Source organism: Madurella fahalii (genome assembly GCF_045866475.1).
Source record: "Madurella fahalii IFM 68171 DNA, scaffold_6, whole genome shotgun sequence".
NCBI lineage: Eukaryota > Fungi > Ascomycota > Sordariomycetes > Sordariales > Madurella > Madurella fahalii.
The window spans coordinates 2,210,059-2,226,418 of NW_027263976.1; the positions used below are offsets into that span (position 1 = coordinate 2,210,059).

General features: G+C 55.4%; 2 protein-coding genes across 2 annotated transcripts; both read left to right on the forward strand.

The window, feature by feature from the left end:
• Positions 1-2,997: 2,997 nt before the first annotated feature.
• On the forward strand, positions 2,998-5,552 carry MFIFM68171_10693 (uncharacterized protein; the record flags this gene model as incomplete). Its single annotated transcript, XM_071066112.1, has 3 exons — positions 2,998-3,304; positions 3,381-4,065; positions 4,136-5,552. 3 exons carry the CDS (start codon positions 2,998-3,000, stop codon positions 5,550-5,552), a joined length of 2,409 nt encoding a protein of 802 aa, XP_070922213.1.
• A 6,293-nt stretch (positions 5,553-11,845) lies between these two features.
• Positions 11,846-13,039, forward strand: MFIFM68171_10694 (uncharacterized protein; the record flags this gene model as incomplete). The annotated part of the gene is made up of 3 exons (XM_071066113.1): positions 11,846-12,084; positions 12,434-12,493; positions 12,562-13,039. The coding sequence occupies 3 exons, from the start codon at positions 11,846-11,848 to the stop codon at positions 13,037-13,039; spliced, it is 777 nt and encodes a 258-aa protein (XP_070922214.1).
• Between the last annotated feature and the right edge of the window lie 3,321 nt (positions 13,040-16,360).

Below are 16,360 nucleotides of genomic sequence, written 5' to 3' on the forward strand. Positions count from 1 at the left end.
CGACTACCTAATTCCACCTCGGGAACTACACTGGCGTATAGCGTATGGCGTATAGCGGAGTCTACCAACAGTAAGGAACGCTCCATGGCCCACACGGCGTCTTCTTTCAGAAGTATGCCGCCAGTCGTAGCGAGCACAGCAAAGGCGAGATATGTCCAAATTGAGCATATTGGCCGTGAGGCGTCCATCTTCAACGGGGCATGGGTCATCCCATCGCAACATCATACCCATCAGCCTGAGTAATTGAGCGTAAGACTCGTGCTGAAGTCGCCCATAAACGCAGCATGATCAGACCGAAATTGTCCCCACGGCTTAAACCAGCAGCCGTATCTATCGGGTTCCCTGCCGGACGTGACTCAGAGACAAAAATAGAAGAAGAACACAAGAGATAAATAATAAGAAAAGTACGATCTGGATAGATTCACAAGACCTGATAGTGGCGTGGATTCAGGGTTACCAATTCGGAGATGTGAAGCCGGCCCAGATCCAGAAAAATCGGACCGGGAGCGCCAAGAAGTAACTCTGCACATAGGTAGATCGGGTGGCGATCGGGGGACACATGGTTTGGACATGTCTCACCTCCGAGGACCTAGATCTAGTTCATGGTTTTTAAAGATGAACCCTATCTCCCGCCCGTGAGAGGAGAACGGAAAACCCTGAAGCGATAAAGTGCGCGCACTCCAACAACCGCGCACTCAGTCCGGCTTCCTGCCAGCGCCTAGATTTGCGTTGAACCTAAGGCGTCGCCATGCCGGACCGGCACTGCAGCGCCAGAAGGTGGCATTTCCGTGCCGCCCCATCGCCGTTTTGCTACAAGGCGAGGACCCCACGTGCTAAGCCGAGCACTCAGCCCTGATAGTGGAGACATCCTTCTGACGGCTTGGCTGCCAAGCTGCCGTGGCTGTTGTACATCAGATTGTCTGACCACCCTACGCACTGAACCGTGGACTGTTTCGTGTCGTAGACAGCGTTTATTCTCAAGAATCCTGGTTGCTCTGCTATATAGAACGCAGCACTAGTCGAGAGCATAACAGGAAAAATTAGGGAAAAGAAGTGGGATGGAAAGACGGAAGAGCAGGATAAACAAAAGAAAAAGGAAGTTTAAAAATAACAATAGCAGCATCTAGTAATCGGCCATACTGCCTTGCTTATCTTACCTGCAAGCCATTGCCCAGAGAGATCAAAAAGGGCGGATTCTCCCCATCAATCGCAGCAGTTCTTCCTTCCACTCCGACTCATCCATCCCCGTCCCCCTAGCAGCTTCCATTCTTCTCACCTTGACTGCTTTGTCAATACGGCTCAACACCCGATTCATATCATATTACATCTCGAAACCATCTGTCCCTTCTCCGTGGGCTCTACTTCCCATCCCTCGGACGCTCCCCCTCTAACCGCCAGCAACCCGATGCATTGAAGACGCAACCGGGCCCTCATGAACCCGGTACAAACTCGAGAGGAAACAAACGGCTCAACGGCAGGCCTTAGAGCCTACAGCCTTGGGGTAAGGCTTGAGTAGGAAACCAGGACCGGGCGGAACGACGCTCTCGAATGCACGATTCCAATGCATGTTGGTCGCGGAGGACGTAGGCTTGTCAGGGCGGAGATGGAACGTCAAACTAGAGCAGCTCGATTGGGAGCGGATTGCGTAACGGATATCTCCTCGCAGTGTCATCTTTCGGTGTGTCTCTCGCTACCGCACCGGCCATTTCTATCGTTACATGAGCCTTGGCTTGAACATGGGAGCGGGGGGGGTTCTTGGTTTCGGCACCGGATATGGCGCCAATCCGAGTAGCAACACTTTCCAGACATCAGTTTGCTGACGAATCCTACGCGCCATCCGGCCGCGCCATCCGATCTCAACCTACTTTCAACCGTCTGCCTCTCGCAATTGCGCGCCACTTTTGGGACGAAGACGGGGCAGTGATGGTCTTGCATAAAATAAACCCACATTGTTCTCCAAGGTGTGTCGCCAGTGCCGGTGGCGGACGGCTCCGGTATGGAACTCGCACGTAGTCTGACTTTTACTTACTAAAAAATCACTTTGATGTCGGGGTCTTCCAGGCGACTTCGGATGCCAGTATCAGCTCATGGATGGAATTAAATGGCAGGTGCTCAATGCCAACAAGGGAGCTTGGATGTCCGGCACATCGTCATCGCGTGCCTTTGCTCTTTCAACCTGTCACACAATCAGAGATGTAGATAAGGATGCCGTCGCTTGGCCTTTCTCAGCGCTGTGTTGTCTTTCATGTCGGAAAACAATGCCGGCGCTCATCCCAGCCTACTTGGCTCTGTCGTAATAAGGCAGGCTTCTGGTCATCTTGTCCTGCTCCGCCTGGAAGGCTGCAGGGGTACGCAACCTTGCAGATTTGCGTTGGAGCTGAGATGGTGTCCTTGGTGTCAATTGGACCGCGCCCGAATGATGGGGAGCACAGCATGGTTATCGGCCACTGGCTTCGCCCGAGCATCTCGGACCGTTGATATGGCTGGAACCCAATGAAATCCAGCTCTCGCTACAGCGCAATTGTCGTGTGCGCCGAATTCACGTCTGCCTACTGGTGACCAATCATGACGGCTGTCATTGTCACGTCAGTACCGGCGGCTTCCTTCGCAGTGATGCCCAACTCACCGCCACAGGGATACCGCCACGAGGTTGAGTTCAAAAAATTAGCTTGCGCAAATACGGGGGATGCGGGAGCAGATCGGCAAACTGCATGGTTGCTGAGCCACTCACTTCTCGCTAGGGTCTGGGAAACCTCTCAAGGCCGCGACTCGATCGCCGGACCATGTGTAACCTCATTGGATGACAGCATGAGTCCTGGCTCCCACTCGGTGACCAGGTCGTGCTGTCGACATTTCTGACCCACGCCGCCGGGTGACTTCTTTCTCTCGCCCTTGTGAACTTGAGAGTCTCGTCAACCTACCGGTCCACTCCAGATCCCGGAAGCCCTATCGCTCCCCGACGCTCAAAAGTATGGCTGGCGTTGTTTGGTTGCCAACATGACGCTCTCCGCTCTGGACGCGGCGCCGGCGGCGCCCTGGGCCGGCACGGCTGGTGGGTCGGTCTACCCCCGCCGGCTCTGCCGCATGCCACATTCTTCTCGGCTCAACCATCTCCTACCACTGCGCATATCATTGTGGATAATGCTTTTGGTCTTCGCCGCAGGATCGCGAGCTTCGCTCGATCCAGTCCGGAACTTTTGCAGGCGGTGGGGCCACCAGACGGCTGTCATTGACCGGAGACTGTATATCGACGGCGGCTTCATGAACTATAACCCGCTATCACAATACCCGACTAATTATACCAGTGAGTTGGCTATCTCGAAGGGGTTGCCGTATCCGCCCTCCCTATACCAGAAGTACTAATTGTGTATCGGTTAAAGACTTCGGCCTTCACTACCATGAGCTTGACGTCCCGAATCCTACTGGCCTCATGCCACAACTCTACGCCAACCTCAGCAAGAACGCCACGATCCCCAGCGTTCACGGAGGAGCGTTGTGGGCGGATAACGTAAACAAGCGGTTCTACCTGTTCGGCGGCGAGTATTACCAGCAGCCGCCCCCTCCGCAGTTCACTCTCTGGTCTTTCGATACCATCTACGAGAACTGGGAGTCTTTCGGTTCGCCGGCGCAGAGCATTGGCTCCGCTTCATACGGAGCAGGAGTCTCGGTATCCGAGAGGGGTGAAGGTTACTACTATGGAGGGTGGAAATCGAACAACACGGTGCCTGGGTGGACAGGACCGCCAGTTGCGACCTCCGGGCTGGTTCGGTACAGCATGGACTCGAATTCCTTCGCAAATCACACTGGCCCCGACTCAATTGGCAGGGCAGAAGGAGCCATGGTGTTTCTTCCGGTAGGCGACGCCGGGATGCTGGTATACTTTGGCGGCGTGCAAGATTCTCATTCCAATGGCACCGTGGTCGGGCAGCCAATGGAGACTATCTTCTTGTTCGATGTTATCAGCTCGAAATGGTACACCCAGAACGCCACAGGGACGGTTCCTCAAATGCGGAGGCGGTTTTGTGCCGGGGCTACGTGGGCCCCTGACCAGTCGAGCTACAACATGTAAGCGGGCTCGAGGATGAGGAGGGGAAGTACCGCCGAAGTGTGAGTGTCTGGTACTGACGAGGCACAGTTACCTCTACGGCGGCGCGGGCATGCCCCCAGACACATCAGGCTTCGACGACGTGTACATCCTTACGATACCATCGTTCCAGTACATCAAGATATTTCCAACCGAAGGCAATACGACCGGCGAGCGCCCGCACCACTCTTTGAGCTGCAATGTGATCGACAATGCCCAGATGCTTATTATCGGCGGCACGTTCCCCACCAGCGACGAGTGCGACGTGCCCGAGCAGTTCGGTGTCCACAACCTCGACTTGGGCCAGCAAAACCCAGAGAAAGCGCCCTGGCAAATCTTTGTCACGAACCTCACCACATACGCCCTCCCAGACGCCGTAGTCGACGTCGTCGGCGGGTCGGCCGGCGGAGGTGCAACTAAGACCGCGCCGGACGAAGGGTTTGACAGCCCCGACCTTCGCGTCTTGATGACCCGCAAGGCCCGGATCGACGAGCGCACCCCTACGAGATCGATCCCCACGTCAACAGGCAGCTCAGAGGAAGCAACCGTGGTCAGCGCCGGAGCCATCGCCGGCATCGCGGTAGGGGGCGCAGTCGCAGGTATGGCCGGCATAATTGGCACCGTCTGGTTCATCCGCCGGCGCCGTCGTGGCCGGAAACCAGACCCGCCTCATCCCGACGGCACCAGCCCGACCGCAGCCTCATGGAACCCCCACAGCCCCATGACGTACTCCCCCGACAGCCCCCACCCTCACAGCCCCTTCTTGCATCCGTCCGGAAACGGTTACTACCGCCATCCGCGGCGGCCCGTGGAACTCCCCGTGGACCCGGCGCCGCCTCCGCATCCGCCGGCGGGGGTACGATCCTGGCTGGGGCCGGACGGGGTGATGTACGAGCTGGTGACGACGCCGACCACCAACGCGGGGGGGAGCACGACGGTGCTGAATGGGAGCGGGACGCCGACCACAGAGAGCGGAGGCGGAGGCGGCGGCGGCGGCGGCGGTACGGGCGCCACCACCACCGCTAGCAGTAGCGGCAACGAACCGCCGACCAAGATGGACGCCGAGGGAAGGCTGTGGGTGCAGGTCTCGCCGTCGCCGGTCCGGAGCCCTGCCGGGAGCCCCGTCGGGCATGGCCTTCTCGGCCAAAGCCACGGCCGGATGTATTACCATTCTTCTCCTCCTCCTCCTCCTCCTCCTCCTCCTCCTCCTCCTCCTCCTCCTCCTCCTCCTCCTCCTCCTCCTCCTACTACCCAGCAGCAGCATGGGCCGGACATGATGTACTCTCCCGGCCTGGGCATCGAGTCAGCGCCGCAGAGGGTGGTGGTCGTGGCTGCGGACGGACCACCCCAGGAGCTGAGCACGGAGCCGCCCAGGGATGGAGGCAGGGCGGATCACGCGCTGCGGGAGGGGATGGGTTGGGACGCGGCGCATGGGCGGCCGAGGCATAATACCTTTTATCACCCGTGAGGGCTTTCTTATTTATTTATTTATTTATTTTTTCTTTCATCTTTATCTTTTTATCGAGCGAGGGCGTCTTCCGGGGGTGTGTCATTCTCCCATGTTTTGCTTGACTGCGGTAAACTTCTGCTGGCGTATACGTGTGTGGTCTGGTTGGTCTGGTTCGGTTGGGGGTGGAAAGAGGTATGGCGCAACGTAACGGAACGGGACGGAACGGAACGGTATGGTACTCAGTTTGTGTTCTGCGGCATTTGATACATGGGGAACTCGATATATCACTAGATTGTACCTGTTGCTTCTGGTTGAGCTTGGGCATGGACTTGGCGGGAGAAACTCGGAAAAAGATAGAATCTGGTTCTTGGGGAAGAGAGAGGGTGTGATGGCTTGATTTGGTGGACAGTCAAAGACATCTTTTTTCAGTGGGGTATGGCGTGATTTAGAGCACGGCTCACTAGTTCTACTACTAGTGTTCTATTTTACTCGCCTGTCGTACACAGGATTCGGTGTCCCGTATCCATTGTAATCTAACGCGAGTGGTGGCGATCCTACCGTGTGTGGAGGTGGTCGTGTGAGTAGGCGTTGGACGACTGACTGCCTCGTCATCTGGACGTGGGAATAAAAATATGATACATCAGCTGTATGGTAAGCCCTGGGGGACTGATTTGTTAGCCCCCAAGGCTGTCGAGCCCTATTGTGGGTGATGGATGAGGCCCAGCTGCATGTCGTGTCGGTCACCTGAGCTTGAACCTGACCACCCCATTCGAAGTTCCTCCCGTCGAGGAGCAATCACCCACATTTTTTGATCACATTTCAACTATCTTTGGGTGCTGTACGCCTCCATCTCCGGTCTTCGGAGTGGGTTGTATATGCTACAGCCCCAAGGGATCCGAGTTTGATCGAGCCTCCTGTGTTGATTTTTGGCGATTAATAAGCGGATTGCACAGTAAGCAAACGGGGAGTCGGTTTGGTGGTGAATCGCACCATCTGAAACCAAGTGTCTCGCGAGATTCCGCGTGCTCCGTGACCTAGGCGTTCCCGCGCCCGCTGATCCGGATTGAGATTTGAATGGCAAGCAAAACACAGCCTACAGTTCCGGACTGTCGGTGTGGTGGCAACCCCCCAGGAGAGAATAAGCAACACATGCGCGCAAAGGAGGAGGCGAAGGATCGCGCCACATCAGATCACTCGCGCATGAGATCAGATCGAGCCGAATCGGAAATCCGATCGGGTTTCCGAGGCGTTCGTCGTTCCTCTGATCTCTTCGATGTATGTATTCCGTACAGTACTGCACTGCACAGACAAAGCAGACGCATCGGGCCGGGGCGAAGAACCAGAGACATGGATGTCCGGCTTGCAAATCTGTGTACACATCGGCGCGAGGCGGACCAAACTGTCGGAGCCGCATGTTCTGTTTCTGTGGTTTTCACATTTTTCTCACCGCGATGCCATATGCTTGTTTACTGGTTCGTTGTCTGTCGGCATGTTTGCGCCTGATTTCCCATCCGTATGACAACCTGCTCTTATCTACCTAATCGCTTTCCCAACCGATCAATTCTCTTTCTGTCCGCAGGTGCCAAATCTCAAGATAAGCAGGGCTCTTCAAAGCAATAATGGTGCGAAACCGGAGGGCTCCAGATGGTCACACTCCTTAGGAAGTCGTCGGAACGGGCACCGGCCGTAATGTGGAACTTGCAGCGGATGGCCAGGCTTTATCTCTGCTAAGGAATCTCTTATTGGCCGTCTTTGTCTTGCTCAGGCAGCAAATTTGTTTGTTGATCGGCCGAGGAGCGGCCCGGAGCCGGTGGATGTGGGGAGAAGTGCGGGTCCGGAGTTTGACTGGTCTCCGGCATCCCGTAATTACCCACCCAACATCTCAGACCTGGGAGTGCCGCTAAACTTGGAACTTATCGTCCCGATGCCAAGCGTCGAAGGGCCGCGAGGGAAACTTAGGAAGCTCTCAAGACGACGAAGCACCGGGGCCCTGGCTTGTCGCTTGTGCGAGTGGCATCACCACTTCACCACCGCCCAGCCGTCTCGTCGGATATCCGATCACTGATAAGAGCTTCCAGATGGGGGCCTAGGCCGAGGCTAGTACATGTTCCTGCAGCGCCGCGGTCCGATTTGAGATAGGCTTTAAGACCCGCTGTCGAGGCCGGTATAGGGGCTGCGCGAGATTCTTAGTCGGGGGTCTGCTGGCAACCCCCAAAGGTTGCCGAGTCGCGCGTGCCTACCGAGTCTGCAATAGTCCCTTGCAAATTCCTAGAAAACCCGCTGTTATCCGCTCCTAGATGCAACCCTTCAAATCTCAAGATCGATAAGGAACTGCAGCGATGGGAGGCCGAGCAGCGCGATCTCCTCCCCCCACACTGCCGCAGGCCACGATCCGAAAGACCAGCCCCCGGAGGAAGGAGCAACATCCCAGGAACGTACACCGTACCCCGTGTTCCCAAGGTGACGCAGGTGCGGGCGGGCTGTCAGTCAACCTGGGAATGGCGTGATGGCGGCAGCAGCAGGTCGCCGTGGTCCTGCAGAGCTACGCTCCTTGGCTTTCTGCCGCCGGCACCCCGGCTGTCTCGAGGTGCAGGCAGATTGCAGATGCTTTACGCGAGTCGGATGTGCCTATCGTCACCCGAGATGCAAGAAGCTGCCGGACTGCAAGAGGGGCATACCCAGGCACATATTTCCTGCTCCGACGAGAGTGGGGGATGCAGGACCGGCATTGCCGCCTATGCAGCTTTTGAGAAGCGCAGAAAACGAGCACAAACGATGCCGTCTTCCGGCGCAGCGACTCGGGTCAGTCGGGGCCAGTCAGTCAGGCTGTTGCCAAAAATAATAATAATAATAATAATAATAATAATAAACAAATAAAAGAAAAGATTTAAAATAAAATCGCACTTCAGGACGGGTAGGAATACACACTACATAGATAGGACTGTGCGAGGTAGGTTTTAGAGTTGTATGGTTCGGTAGGGCGGCGGGTCGTTGTCAGCGCCGAGTGTGGGGAACCGTTGGTGGCTGCTGACTTAGCTACCTACCCCCACGCCAGACGGGAGACTGGAATCCAGGCGTGATCTTGCCAAACGGCTCGGACGGCCTGAGATTGCATGCCCACCTCATGAAGTAGGTAGGTCGATTTCCGACATGGGCAGGCCGGCCATGCACGATCGCAACCTTGCTGGGCCGCGGACCGGATGACGCACCCAGGGGACTTTCCAGTGGGAAGGATCGCAGCGGGCTAGCGCCCACGGCCCAATCCTCAACGCCATCCCTCTGCCAGCGGCGCGCTCGGCGTGACGCGGAGACGGGTGCGCTGGGCTTATCGTGGATCCGGCTTGAGGTCGACGTCGGGTCTTTTCTGCAACGGAACGGCTCAACGTGAAGGAACAGCGCGATGAGATTGGCGCGAGCACTGATAGTTATTGATAGTAATTGGGCCCGCAACTCTGGAAGCTGCCCCACCGTGCGAAGGACAGCCCAAGACCCGCTGCGCCGCTGTCACTTCCTTGCCCTGAACGACAGGTCGCATTTCGTCCTTTGTAGTGTAAAACCGCAATTGTAACCGGCAGGGCACGCCGAGGAACGCATGCTCTACTGTTCCATCCAACGTGCACAACGGTCTTGTAGGATTGGGGGGTTAGGGGGAGGGTGGTTGCCGGCGTCGATGGCAGATGCCTTTTTTGACGCCTGTCGAATCAGAGGTTGTTCCTGGCCGAATCGCTCAGAAACGAACTCCTGATATGACAGTCTGGCCTTCTATGCAGGGAGCCTCATCTACTGTAGGCTACGCAACTTGTGGAACCAAAGATGGCAGTCGTTGCAAATCTCGCTCGCCTTTCGGGCCCCATTGCCGGCGCACGCGGTGACCGGCGCCTCATAGCGTGACGCCCGACATCCGGAACCTTGGGGGCTGGGTGCTGGCAAACCGTTTCCTGGGGAGGGATGGGCGATTGCTACTGGTCAGGGACGTGCGCGGTGTGATGAACGACAAGGTGGCGCCGTTGAGCCCATGACCAACATCCAAGCTTCTGTGTGTGTGTGTGTGTGCGTGTGCGTGCCTGGGCTGGTTTTTGGGGAGGTGGGGAGCACCTTGCTGGACGCTGGACCGCTCTTGACGTCTTCCCAGAATGTCAATCAGGAATTTCGTCCCGGTCTTCTGATTGGCCCAAGCCCGGGCACCTCTGTGGTGCGCCGGGAACCCTTACGCGTTCCATTTCAGAACATCGACACGAGCATTTTCAGTGTACTGCTTCTGCCAAGTGACGGATATTGACACCTCTGCGGATACGATTACCTACTATAGGCATGTCAGTGAACCCTCCAAGCCGATGGGGAAGGAAGGAGCCGAGCCCAGGAGTCGTTCGCAGGCGTGCTGTGCTGTACAATACACAGCATAGTAGGCATAGGTACCTTATATTGTCACGCACACGGATGGATAGAGAAGGCTGTGGGGACGAATGGGGGTGGTAGAGAAAAATGGGAAATATCACAACATTCTCACAACATTGCTGCTTTGCCTAACTCGGGCGCCGGCAGATGCCATCATGCTCCCTACAGAATTTGTCACCGGACGTCTCATGGCGGAAAATAATCGATGCAGTCAACGCAGCGGATTAACCCAGATGAAGTCAGCCCGGGCTCTCCAGCGGGGCTTACATGATCACGCCCATCTTTCTCCTCCAACAACCCCTGCACTTCTGCGTCTGAGGGCTGCGACACTGTGCAGGGTCCATGGACGCCCACCCCACACGGCGAGGCGATGATCCCACTGAGACCCCTCTCCTCTCCGCCCCTCTCAGGATGCCAGGGATGCTGCGAAACCCTGGGCCTGTTAGCTAATCGACCTGGACGTGGACGACGTGACCTACAAGAGCAACTGCAAGCCCTCTGCTCGCATTTCTCTGACCTCCCCCTCCCTCTTCTTTTTTTTTTTCCTCTACTTTTTTCTTTATCATTATTTACAGTTTATCCAGTGCTTCTCCGTATGTCCAATCTAGCACGGGGGAGGTCAAGGTCCAACCCTGCTTCCCTTTCACCAGAGCTCGGGCTGGTGGATAAGCGTAGCTGGGCGTCTTTGATTGCCCTTGTCACGCCTTCCACGCCGTCGCTCGCACCAGGGTGCCAACTCTGGTAGGGTACCCCGGCGACCGCAAATTGTGGGTGCTCACCACCACCGCCGCCCTCCGTGAAAGACGATTGGCCAGTCCACATCGCCGTCGATCTCCGGTTCTCGGCAGCTCCAAGGTACCTGCTCGAAGCGCCTACACGTTGCAAAGGAGTCATCCTGTCCTGGTTAAGGTAGCGGAAGGGGGTTTATCAGCTCGCTCTAGGAATCTCGAATTTTTCTTTTCTTTTCTTTTTTTTTTTTTCTTTTCAAGCTACACTTTTATAACAACGGCAACGCACCCACTGGCATCTCATTCTTGAAGCTCGACAAGCCGACCACTCTTCCGTCTCAGCCAGAGCTCTCAAGTTCCCCACAACCCCTCCATCACGCAAAGAGACACAGCTTCCTGCCGGTGACAGCCATCGACGCTCCAGTTTGTCTCATCTATCGTCACCTTTCGTTTCCACAAACCAATTGGCATTTTGAGAAACTGCCTAGGCATTGGTTGTGCACCGTCACCCAAGAATTAAACCAGAAACTAGCGGACTGGCTGTCAATTGCCCGATTCACCTCGGGTTACCCAGCTGTCGCAACAGCTCGGCCCCCGCGAAACAGACAGACACAGACATAAGCCGCCTGATCGGCCCGTTGGCCTAAACAAAACCCCCTGCGGCAACCGGACTAAACTCTAGCTGGACACCTTCCCGGAAGGTTCAGCCATCACAGGCCAATCCAGCCGTACATTCCAGTGCCCCGGACTCCTGACGTTGGGGCGGGAGACCAACTATCGACTGCGCCAGCATACCACCAATCCACCAGCAACCGATAGGGCACGAAAATCTCTTCTTGCAGCATACATATTTGCCACCGCACTACAACATTGCAGATTTGGTGCACTTGTCAGCCTGCAATTTTTTTTTCCCTCCCTCTTTTCTCTTAGACGACAGCACGACCAGCGAGCTCAAATAGGGGCCCCCCTTCTTTCCTGGGTCCCGGGTCTCGAGGTCCCCAAGCTCCATCTCGAATTTCTTCTGCTGTTCTAAAACTCGGTTCCCCGCGTTTCGTCGCTCCCCACGCTGAACCCCAAGGGACCACTCTTGGCTAGCAGCCAACCAGCAGCGCCCCAGCACATCCCAGCCCATCCCAGCACCCCCTAGTCTCCTGGCCTCGTCGGGCCAATCATAGGCTGGCCGCACCAATGCACCACCGTCGAAAGTCGGGCTATGCGTCTGGCAACACGTCCCTGACAGACGTGCGCAAGGCCGTTACCGCCTCAGATCTCTCATACAGGAAACACTCATCCCGTTCTGCTGCCATGACGAGAAGGATCACCCCCCAAACCGCCCCGAAGCTGGGCAAGACGTCGCGGGATCGGGAGAAGGAATGGGACGAGGACCACTGGTGGGATGAGGAAAGGGAGAGCTTCCCACAGTATTGGTATGTCATCAGAGCACTGTTTTCCTCAGTTGCCTTGTTTTTCTCTTCTCTTAGTGTCTTTACGTTTCGCAATTGCGTCTTTTGGGGTCCTTTCCCCTCAGAAGACTTCCATTTCCATCAGCCCGCATTGTCACCTGACATGCAAACGTATTTGTGCCACCCCAGCTCAGCCCGGCCCCTGCGCGCCCAAGTGAGTCTGAGGGAATTGTAAGTGTTGGGTTGCGCGGTGGGGAGGGGGGAAAGGAGGGGGTTGTTCGATCTCTTGGAAGTACCAGAGCTGCCGTTCCTGCATATGTCTTGTCTTTGCGCGACTTTGGAGAAGCCCGGCACTGACTGGTTTCGATCATAGCATGATTTGTGAGAAGCAATTTGTTCCTACCGACGACCAATTCCTGTACTGCTCTGAAACGTGAGTTGGACGAGACAGGACGGCCTTTGTGGATATTTGGCGAGCTGCTTGCTGACGGTATCAATTAGATGCCGCATGCATGACCAGAACAGCGCGGGCGCATCAGCAGCACCGAGCTGCTATGGCAGCAGCCATTCGGCTACCCAGTATCCCTTCTTCTCGGGCCCGCCCGAACCCAGAGATATCATTCCCCGCGCGTCACCTTCGCGCCCTAGCTCGACGCACATCTCGCCGCCCATTACTCCAGCCACGCAATCTGCCGTTTCCGCGCTCAAGTCGCTGTCGATCCGACCGCCTAGTCCCACGTCGCCCGTCGGGACGTACCATTCAAGCATCTGGCCATTTGCACGGAGTGCGACGAGCCCCGGCAACTCGTACTCAAGGCCGACCACGATCTTTTCGTCTACGTATGATGGGGCATATTACGGCACCGGCGGCGCCGACAGTTACGGGACAAGCTCTGATAGGCCGCTCCCCTCGCGCAGACCGGCCACGTACTCGAGACCCAAGAGCATCGAGCTTGTCACGCCCATGCTGGGACGGTAATCTGACAGGCGGAGCCACGGAGCGCAACCTGCACCCATCCTTTCGGGACCATGTCATGTGAGTGGTCCGGCGCGGCTAGCGTCTGTGCCCTACACGTGGGAGCGCCCGACACTCGCATGGGCGCCGCAGCCATGCTGACCAAGAGGAATGCTGGGTCTGGCACGGGCGTCCCTTGATCCTATGGGGACTACTCTTCTATCTCCTTTATCTCAATGTGGGGGGTTCTGCCCAGAAGACGAATGCAACCTTTCGCGCGGGGTGTCTGCTGGTGCGACTGGTCGCGACAGCGATAGCTTCAGAGCTATTGCTACCATCGGCACCGGCTGACAGGCCATGCACTCGTCGGTGCTACCCCACACAACGGCCAAGATCGTGGGGAGGACCCCATCCTTCGTTCGGGTTTTCCTGATCGGGCCCAGGGTTCTCCCAGGTCGGACCAACAAGCGTCTTGGGGCACTTGCATTGCCCTAGGTGGGGTCCCGACGGTCACTCGACCGAGGTGTGCGTGTGCCGTACATCCGGTTTCCCCCTTCCACCGCAGCATCACCGCCATCTCTCCTCACTTCCTTTTTCGTTTGTTATCAATTTCCTGCCTTTTATTTTCTCTCTCTCTCTCTCTTTCTCTCTCTCTCTCTCTCTCTCTCTCTCTCTCTCTCTCTCTCTATAATCTTTGTCTTAATCATTTACTCGTCGCGAAAAGAAAAAGAGAGCAGCGGGCATGGCATGTTGTCGACATTAGATGGGAAAAAGCAAACTGCATTGGTTAGTGTTAGTGTCTTTCTTGGCGTCGCCTGGACGGCTACTTGGGTCACGACGGAATTTGCCCTCGACATCATTTACGGCGGGTCGGAAGGGCGCCCATGGGATTATTTTTGGGGTATATATCGATTTGGTTCGTCTGGAGCATTTACCAGCCTGGGGATTGGCCAATCCGGCGTCTTCGATACCATTTTCATGGATCATTATATTTGGTGTTTAGGCAGTGGGGTTTCTCCGTGTACCTAGTATTGCAAAACATCAATTCAGTGAGCAAAACCTCTCTGAGATTCTGTGCTCACGAGCCTGATACGAATCCGTCCGTGCATCACCTATTTTGTTGACACGGTGGATGTGTCTGCGCTCCCTGTTAAGCCTTTTTTGTTGTCATAAACAGCCTTGGCATTATTCAAGTGACCACTTGGTCCGGATGCGGGGCCTGACGGGCCCCCGGAACAAGTACCGACCTTGCCTACGGTCCACCATGCGGGGCAGTCAGTGATTCGGAATGCGGCGGCATATGGGGTAGGCTATGGGGCTGAACTGAGTCTATTACGATGGGGAAATGGCGTCTTTCGCCGGACTGGGAAGTATGGGGGTATTTTGGTGACAGGGAGGAGAAAGGGGTAGATAGTTTTTTTTTTTTTTTTTTTTTTTTTTTTTTTGGGGGGGGGGGGGGGGGGGGGGTTGGCGAAGGTGGTGGAAAGAGATTGGCAGCAGTTCGAAAAAATTCGAGGGCCGAGTCGAGTTGGTGAAAGGGAGTCAAAGTCATCCCTTACTCGGGGAGTGCTGCACCGTGTATCTGTGCATGTTTGTATGCGTATGCAGGGCATTTTGTTCAAAACTTTCCGTCAAGTAACTAATCCTAGTGCTGGAGCTGGGTACCCCCTGAGCCCCTGAGAACCACCTCAACAACCTGGTCGAAATCGGAAGGAATGGCCTCGGCAAAGGCTACAATCCTCTGTAGATATTCCGGGCGAGAGACAGTACTAGAAAGATGTGGAATCACTGGCTGCCTAGAAAGACGCAGTGGTCATGCGTGAGTGTGGTCCAACAAAAATCTTAAGCTTTTGCGCTGGAACCGAGTAAACATACCGCACCAGACATGCACTAGGAAAGGATATGCTTTACCAGGGGTATACCATCCAGAGTTTGCTCAACCATGGGACCTCTGAGCATTCAATATCTCCATCTTTCCACAGTCCACCTTCCACGTAGGACACAGTGCGGTGTGCAGAAAAGGAAGCAGCCTGCATGCATTGCGTCAAATGCAATTCATGTTTTCAGTTTTCTACTTTATGCAACCCAAGCTGGTTCATCACATTGAATATCTATAAAGACAAGGGTGGGTCCAGGTTTTCGCCGAGAGTGTTTATTATTTTATTTTATTTTATTTTATTTTATTTTATTTTATTTTTTTTCTTTCTTTTTCCCTTTCTTCACCGATACGGGGCCGGAACCAGGGGAGTCAATCGGTGAACTAAGATCCGAATGGAGACCGGGCCGGGGGTTAAGTAAAGTCCAGGAACTGGGAAGAATAGGACGGGGATCCTAGAAACGGTCTTCGGCTGTACCCGCCTGCCGATCGGCGATTGATCGGCGGGCGGAGGCCGGCAGAAGGGGGGACGGCAGTGTAGGACAACAAATGAGAGAGGCTGCCTCGGACTGTAGAGAACTTGCTTTGCAGGACTGTATGTGTCGGTCTATATTGAGCATCGTGCCCGTGGCGGCAGCCAGTTGTCGTTGTTGCTGCCGAAGTCGTCATCATCCTCGTCCTGGGTTAGGGTTCTTTCCCCGAACTATAGCCCTGAAAGTCGTTCTTCAAATACACTCCCAAAGGAGTATTGGAGGCGTATCACAGGGAACCAGAAAGGGAAGCTATGGACGGATGTGACGTGAAGAGCGGTGTGTATGCCGAAACTCCATGAATCAAGGGAATGATATTTTGCCGGCTTGCCGAGGGCACATGATGACAACCCATGTGTGATTTCCGAGTTCATGAGGACCAAAAAGGGGTACACCGCTCTTTAACCATGTTGAACCAACTTCTCAGCCATCGCAGAGAGTCAATACACGGCGGCCACAACTCCCCATAGCGTGTCCCACTTTAATGTTGAGGCGACCAAACCCAGGACTTCCGGTGAAATAGAGAAAGCAGAGGTCATCCCATCACGTTGCATCTCCATACAAATACAGCCAGAACAGCGATCTAATTAAGAGAGCCGTAGCTATGCCTCATGCTTCGTGACAGATCTTCGTCATCTTTTCTCGTCAGCCGGCATGTTACGCCTTGAATGTGCGGAGCAAGAATCCCCCTGAGCCGAAACACTCAAGTATCAGCAATGAGAACAACATCAGCAGCAACAAAAACCACAGAAACACTGCTACCCATCGAAGACCAAACACGTCCAGAACACCTCACGGCTCATGGTCAAAGAACGAGGATGGGATTACCCAACCGCCCCAAAGTACTTCTGCAACATCACAACAACATACGACAACGATAGCCCGCGTAGCAACAACCACCAAACAGAGACCAACACAACACCCCCCTTTCCCTTCTAC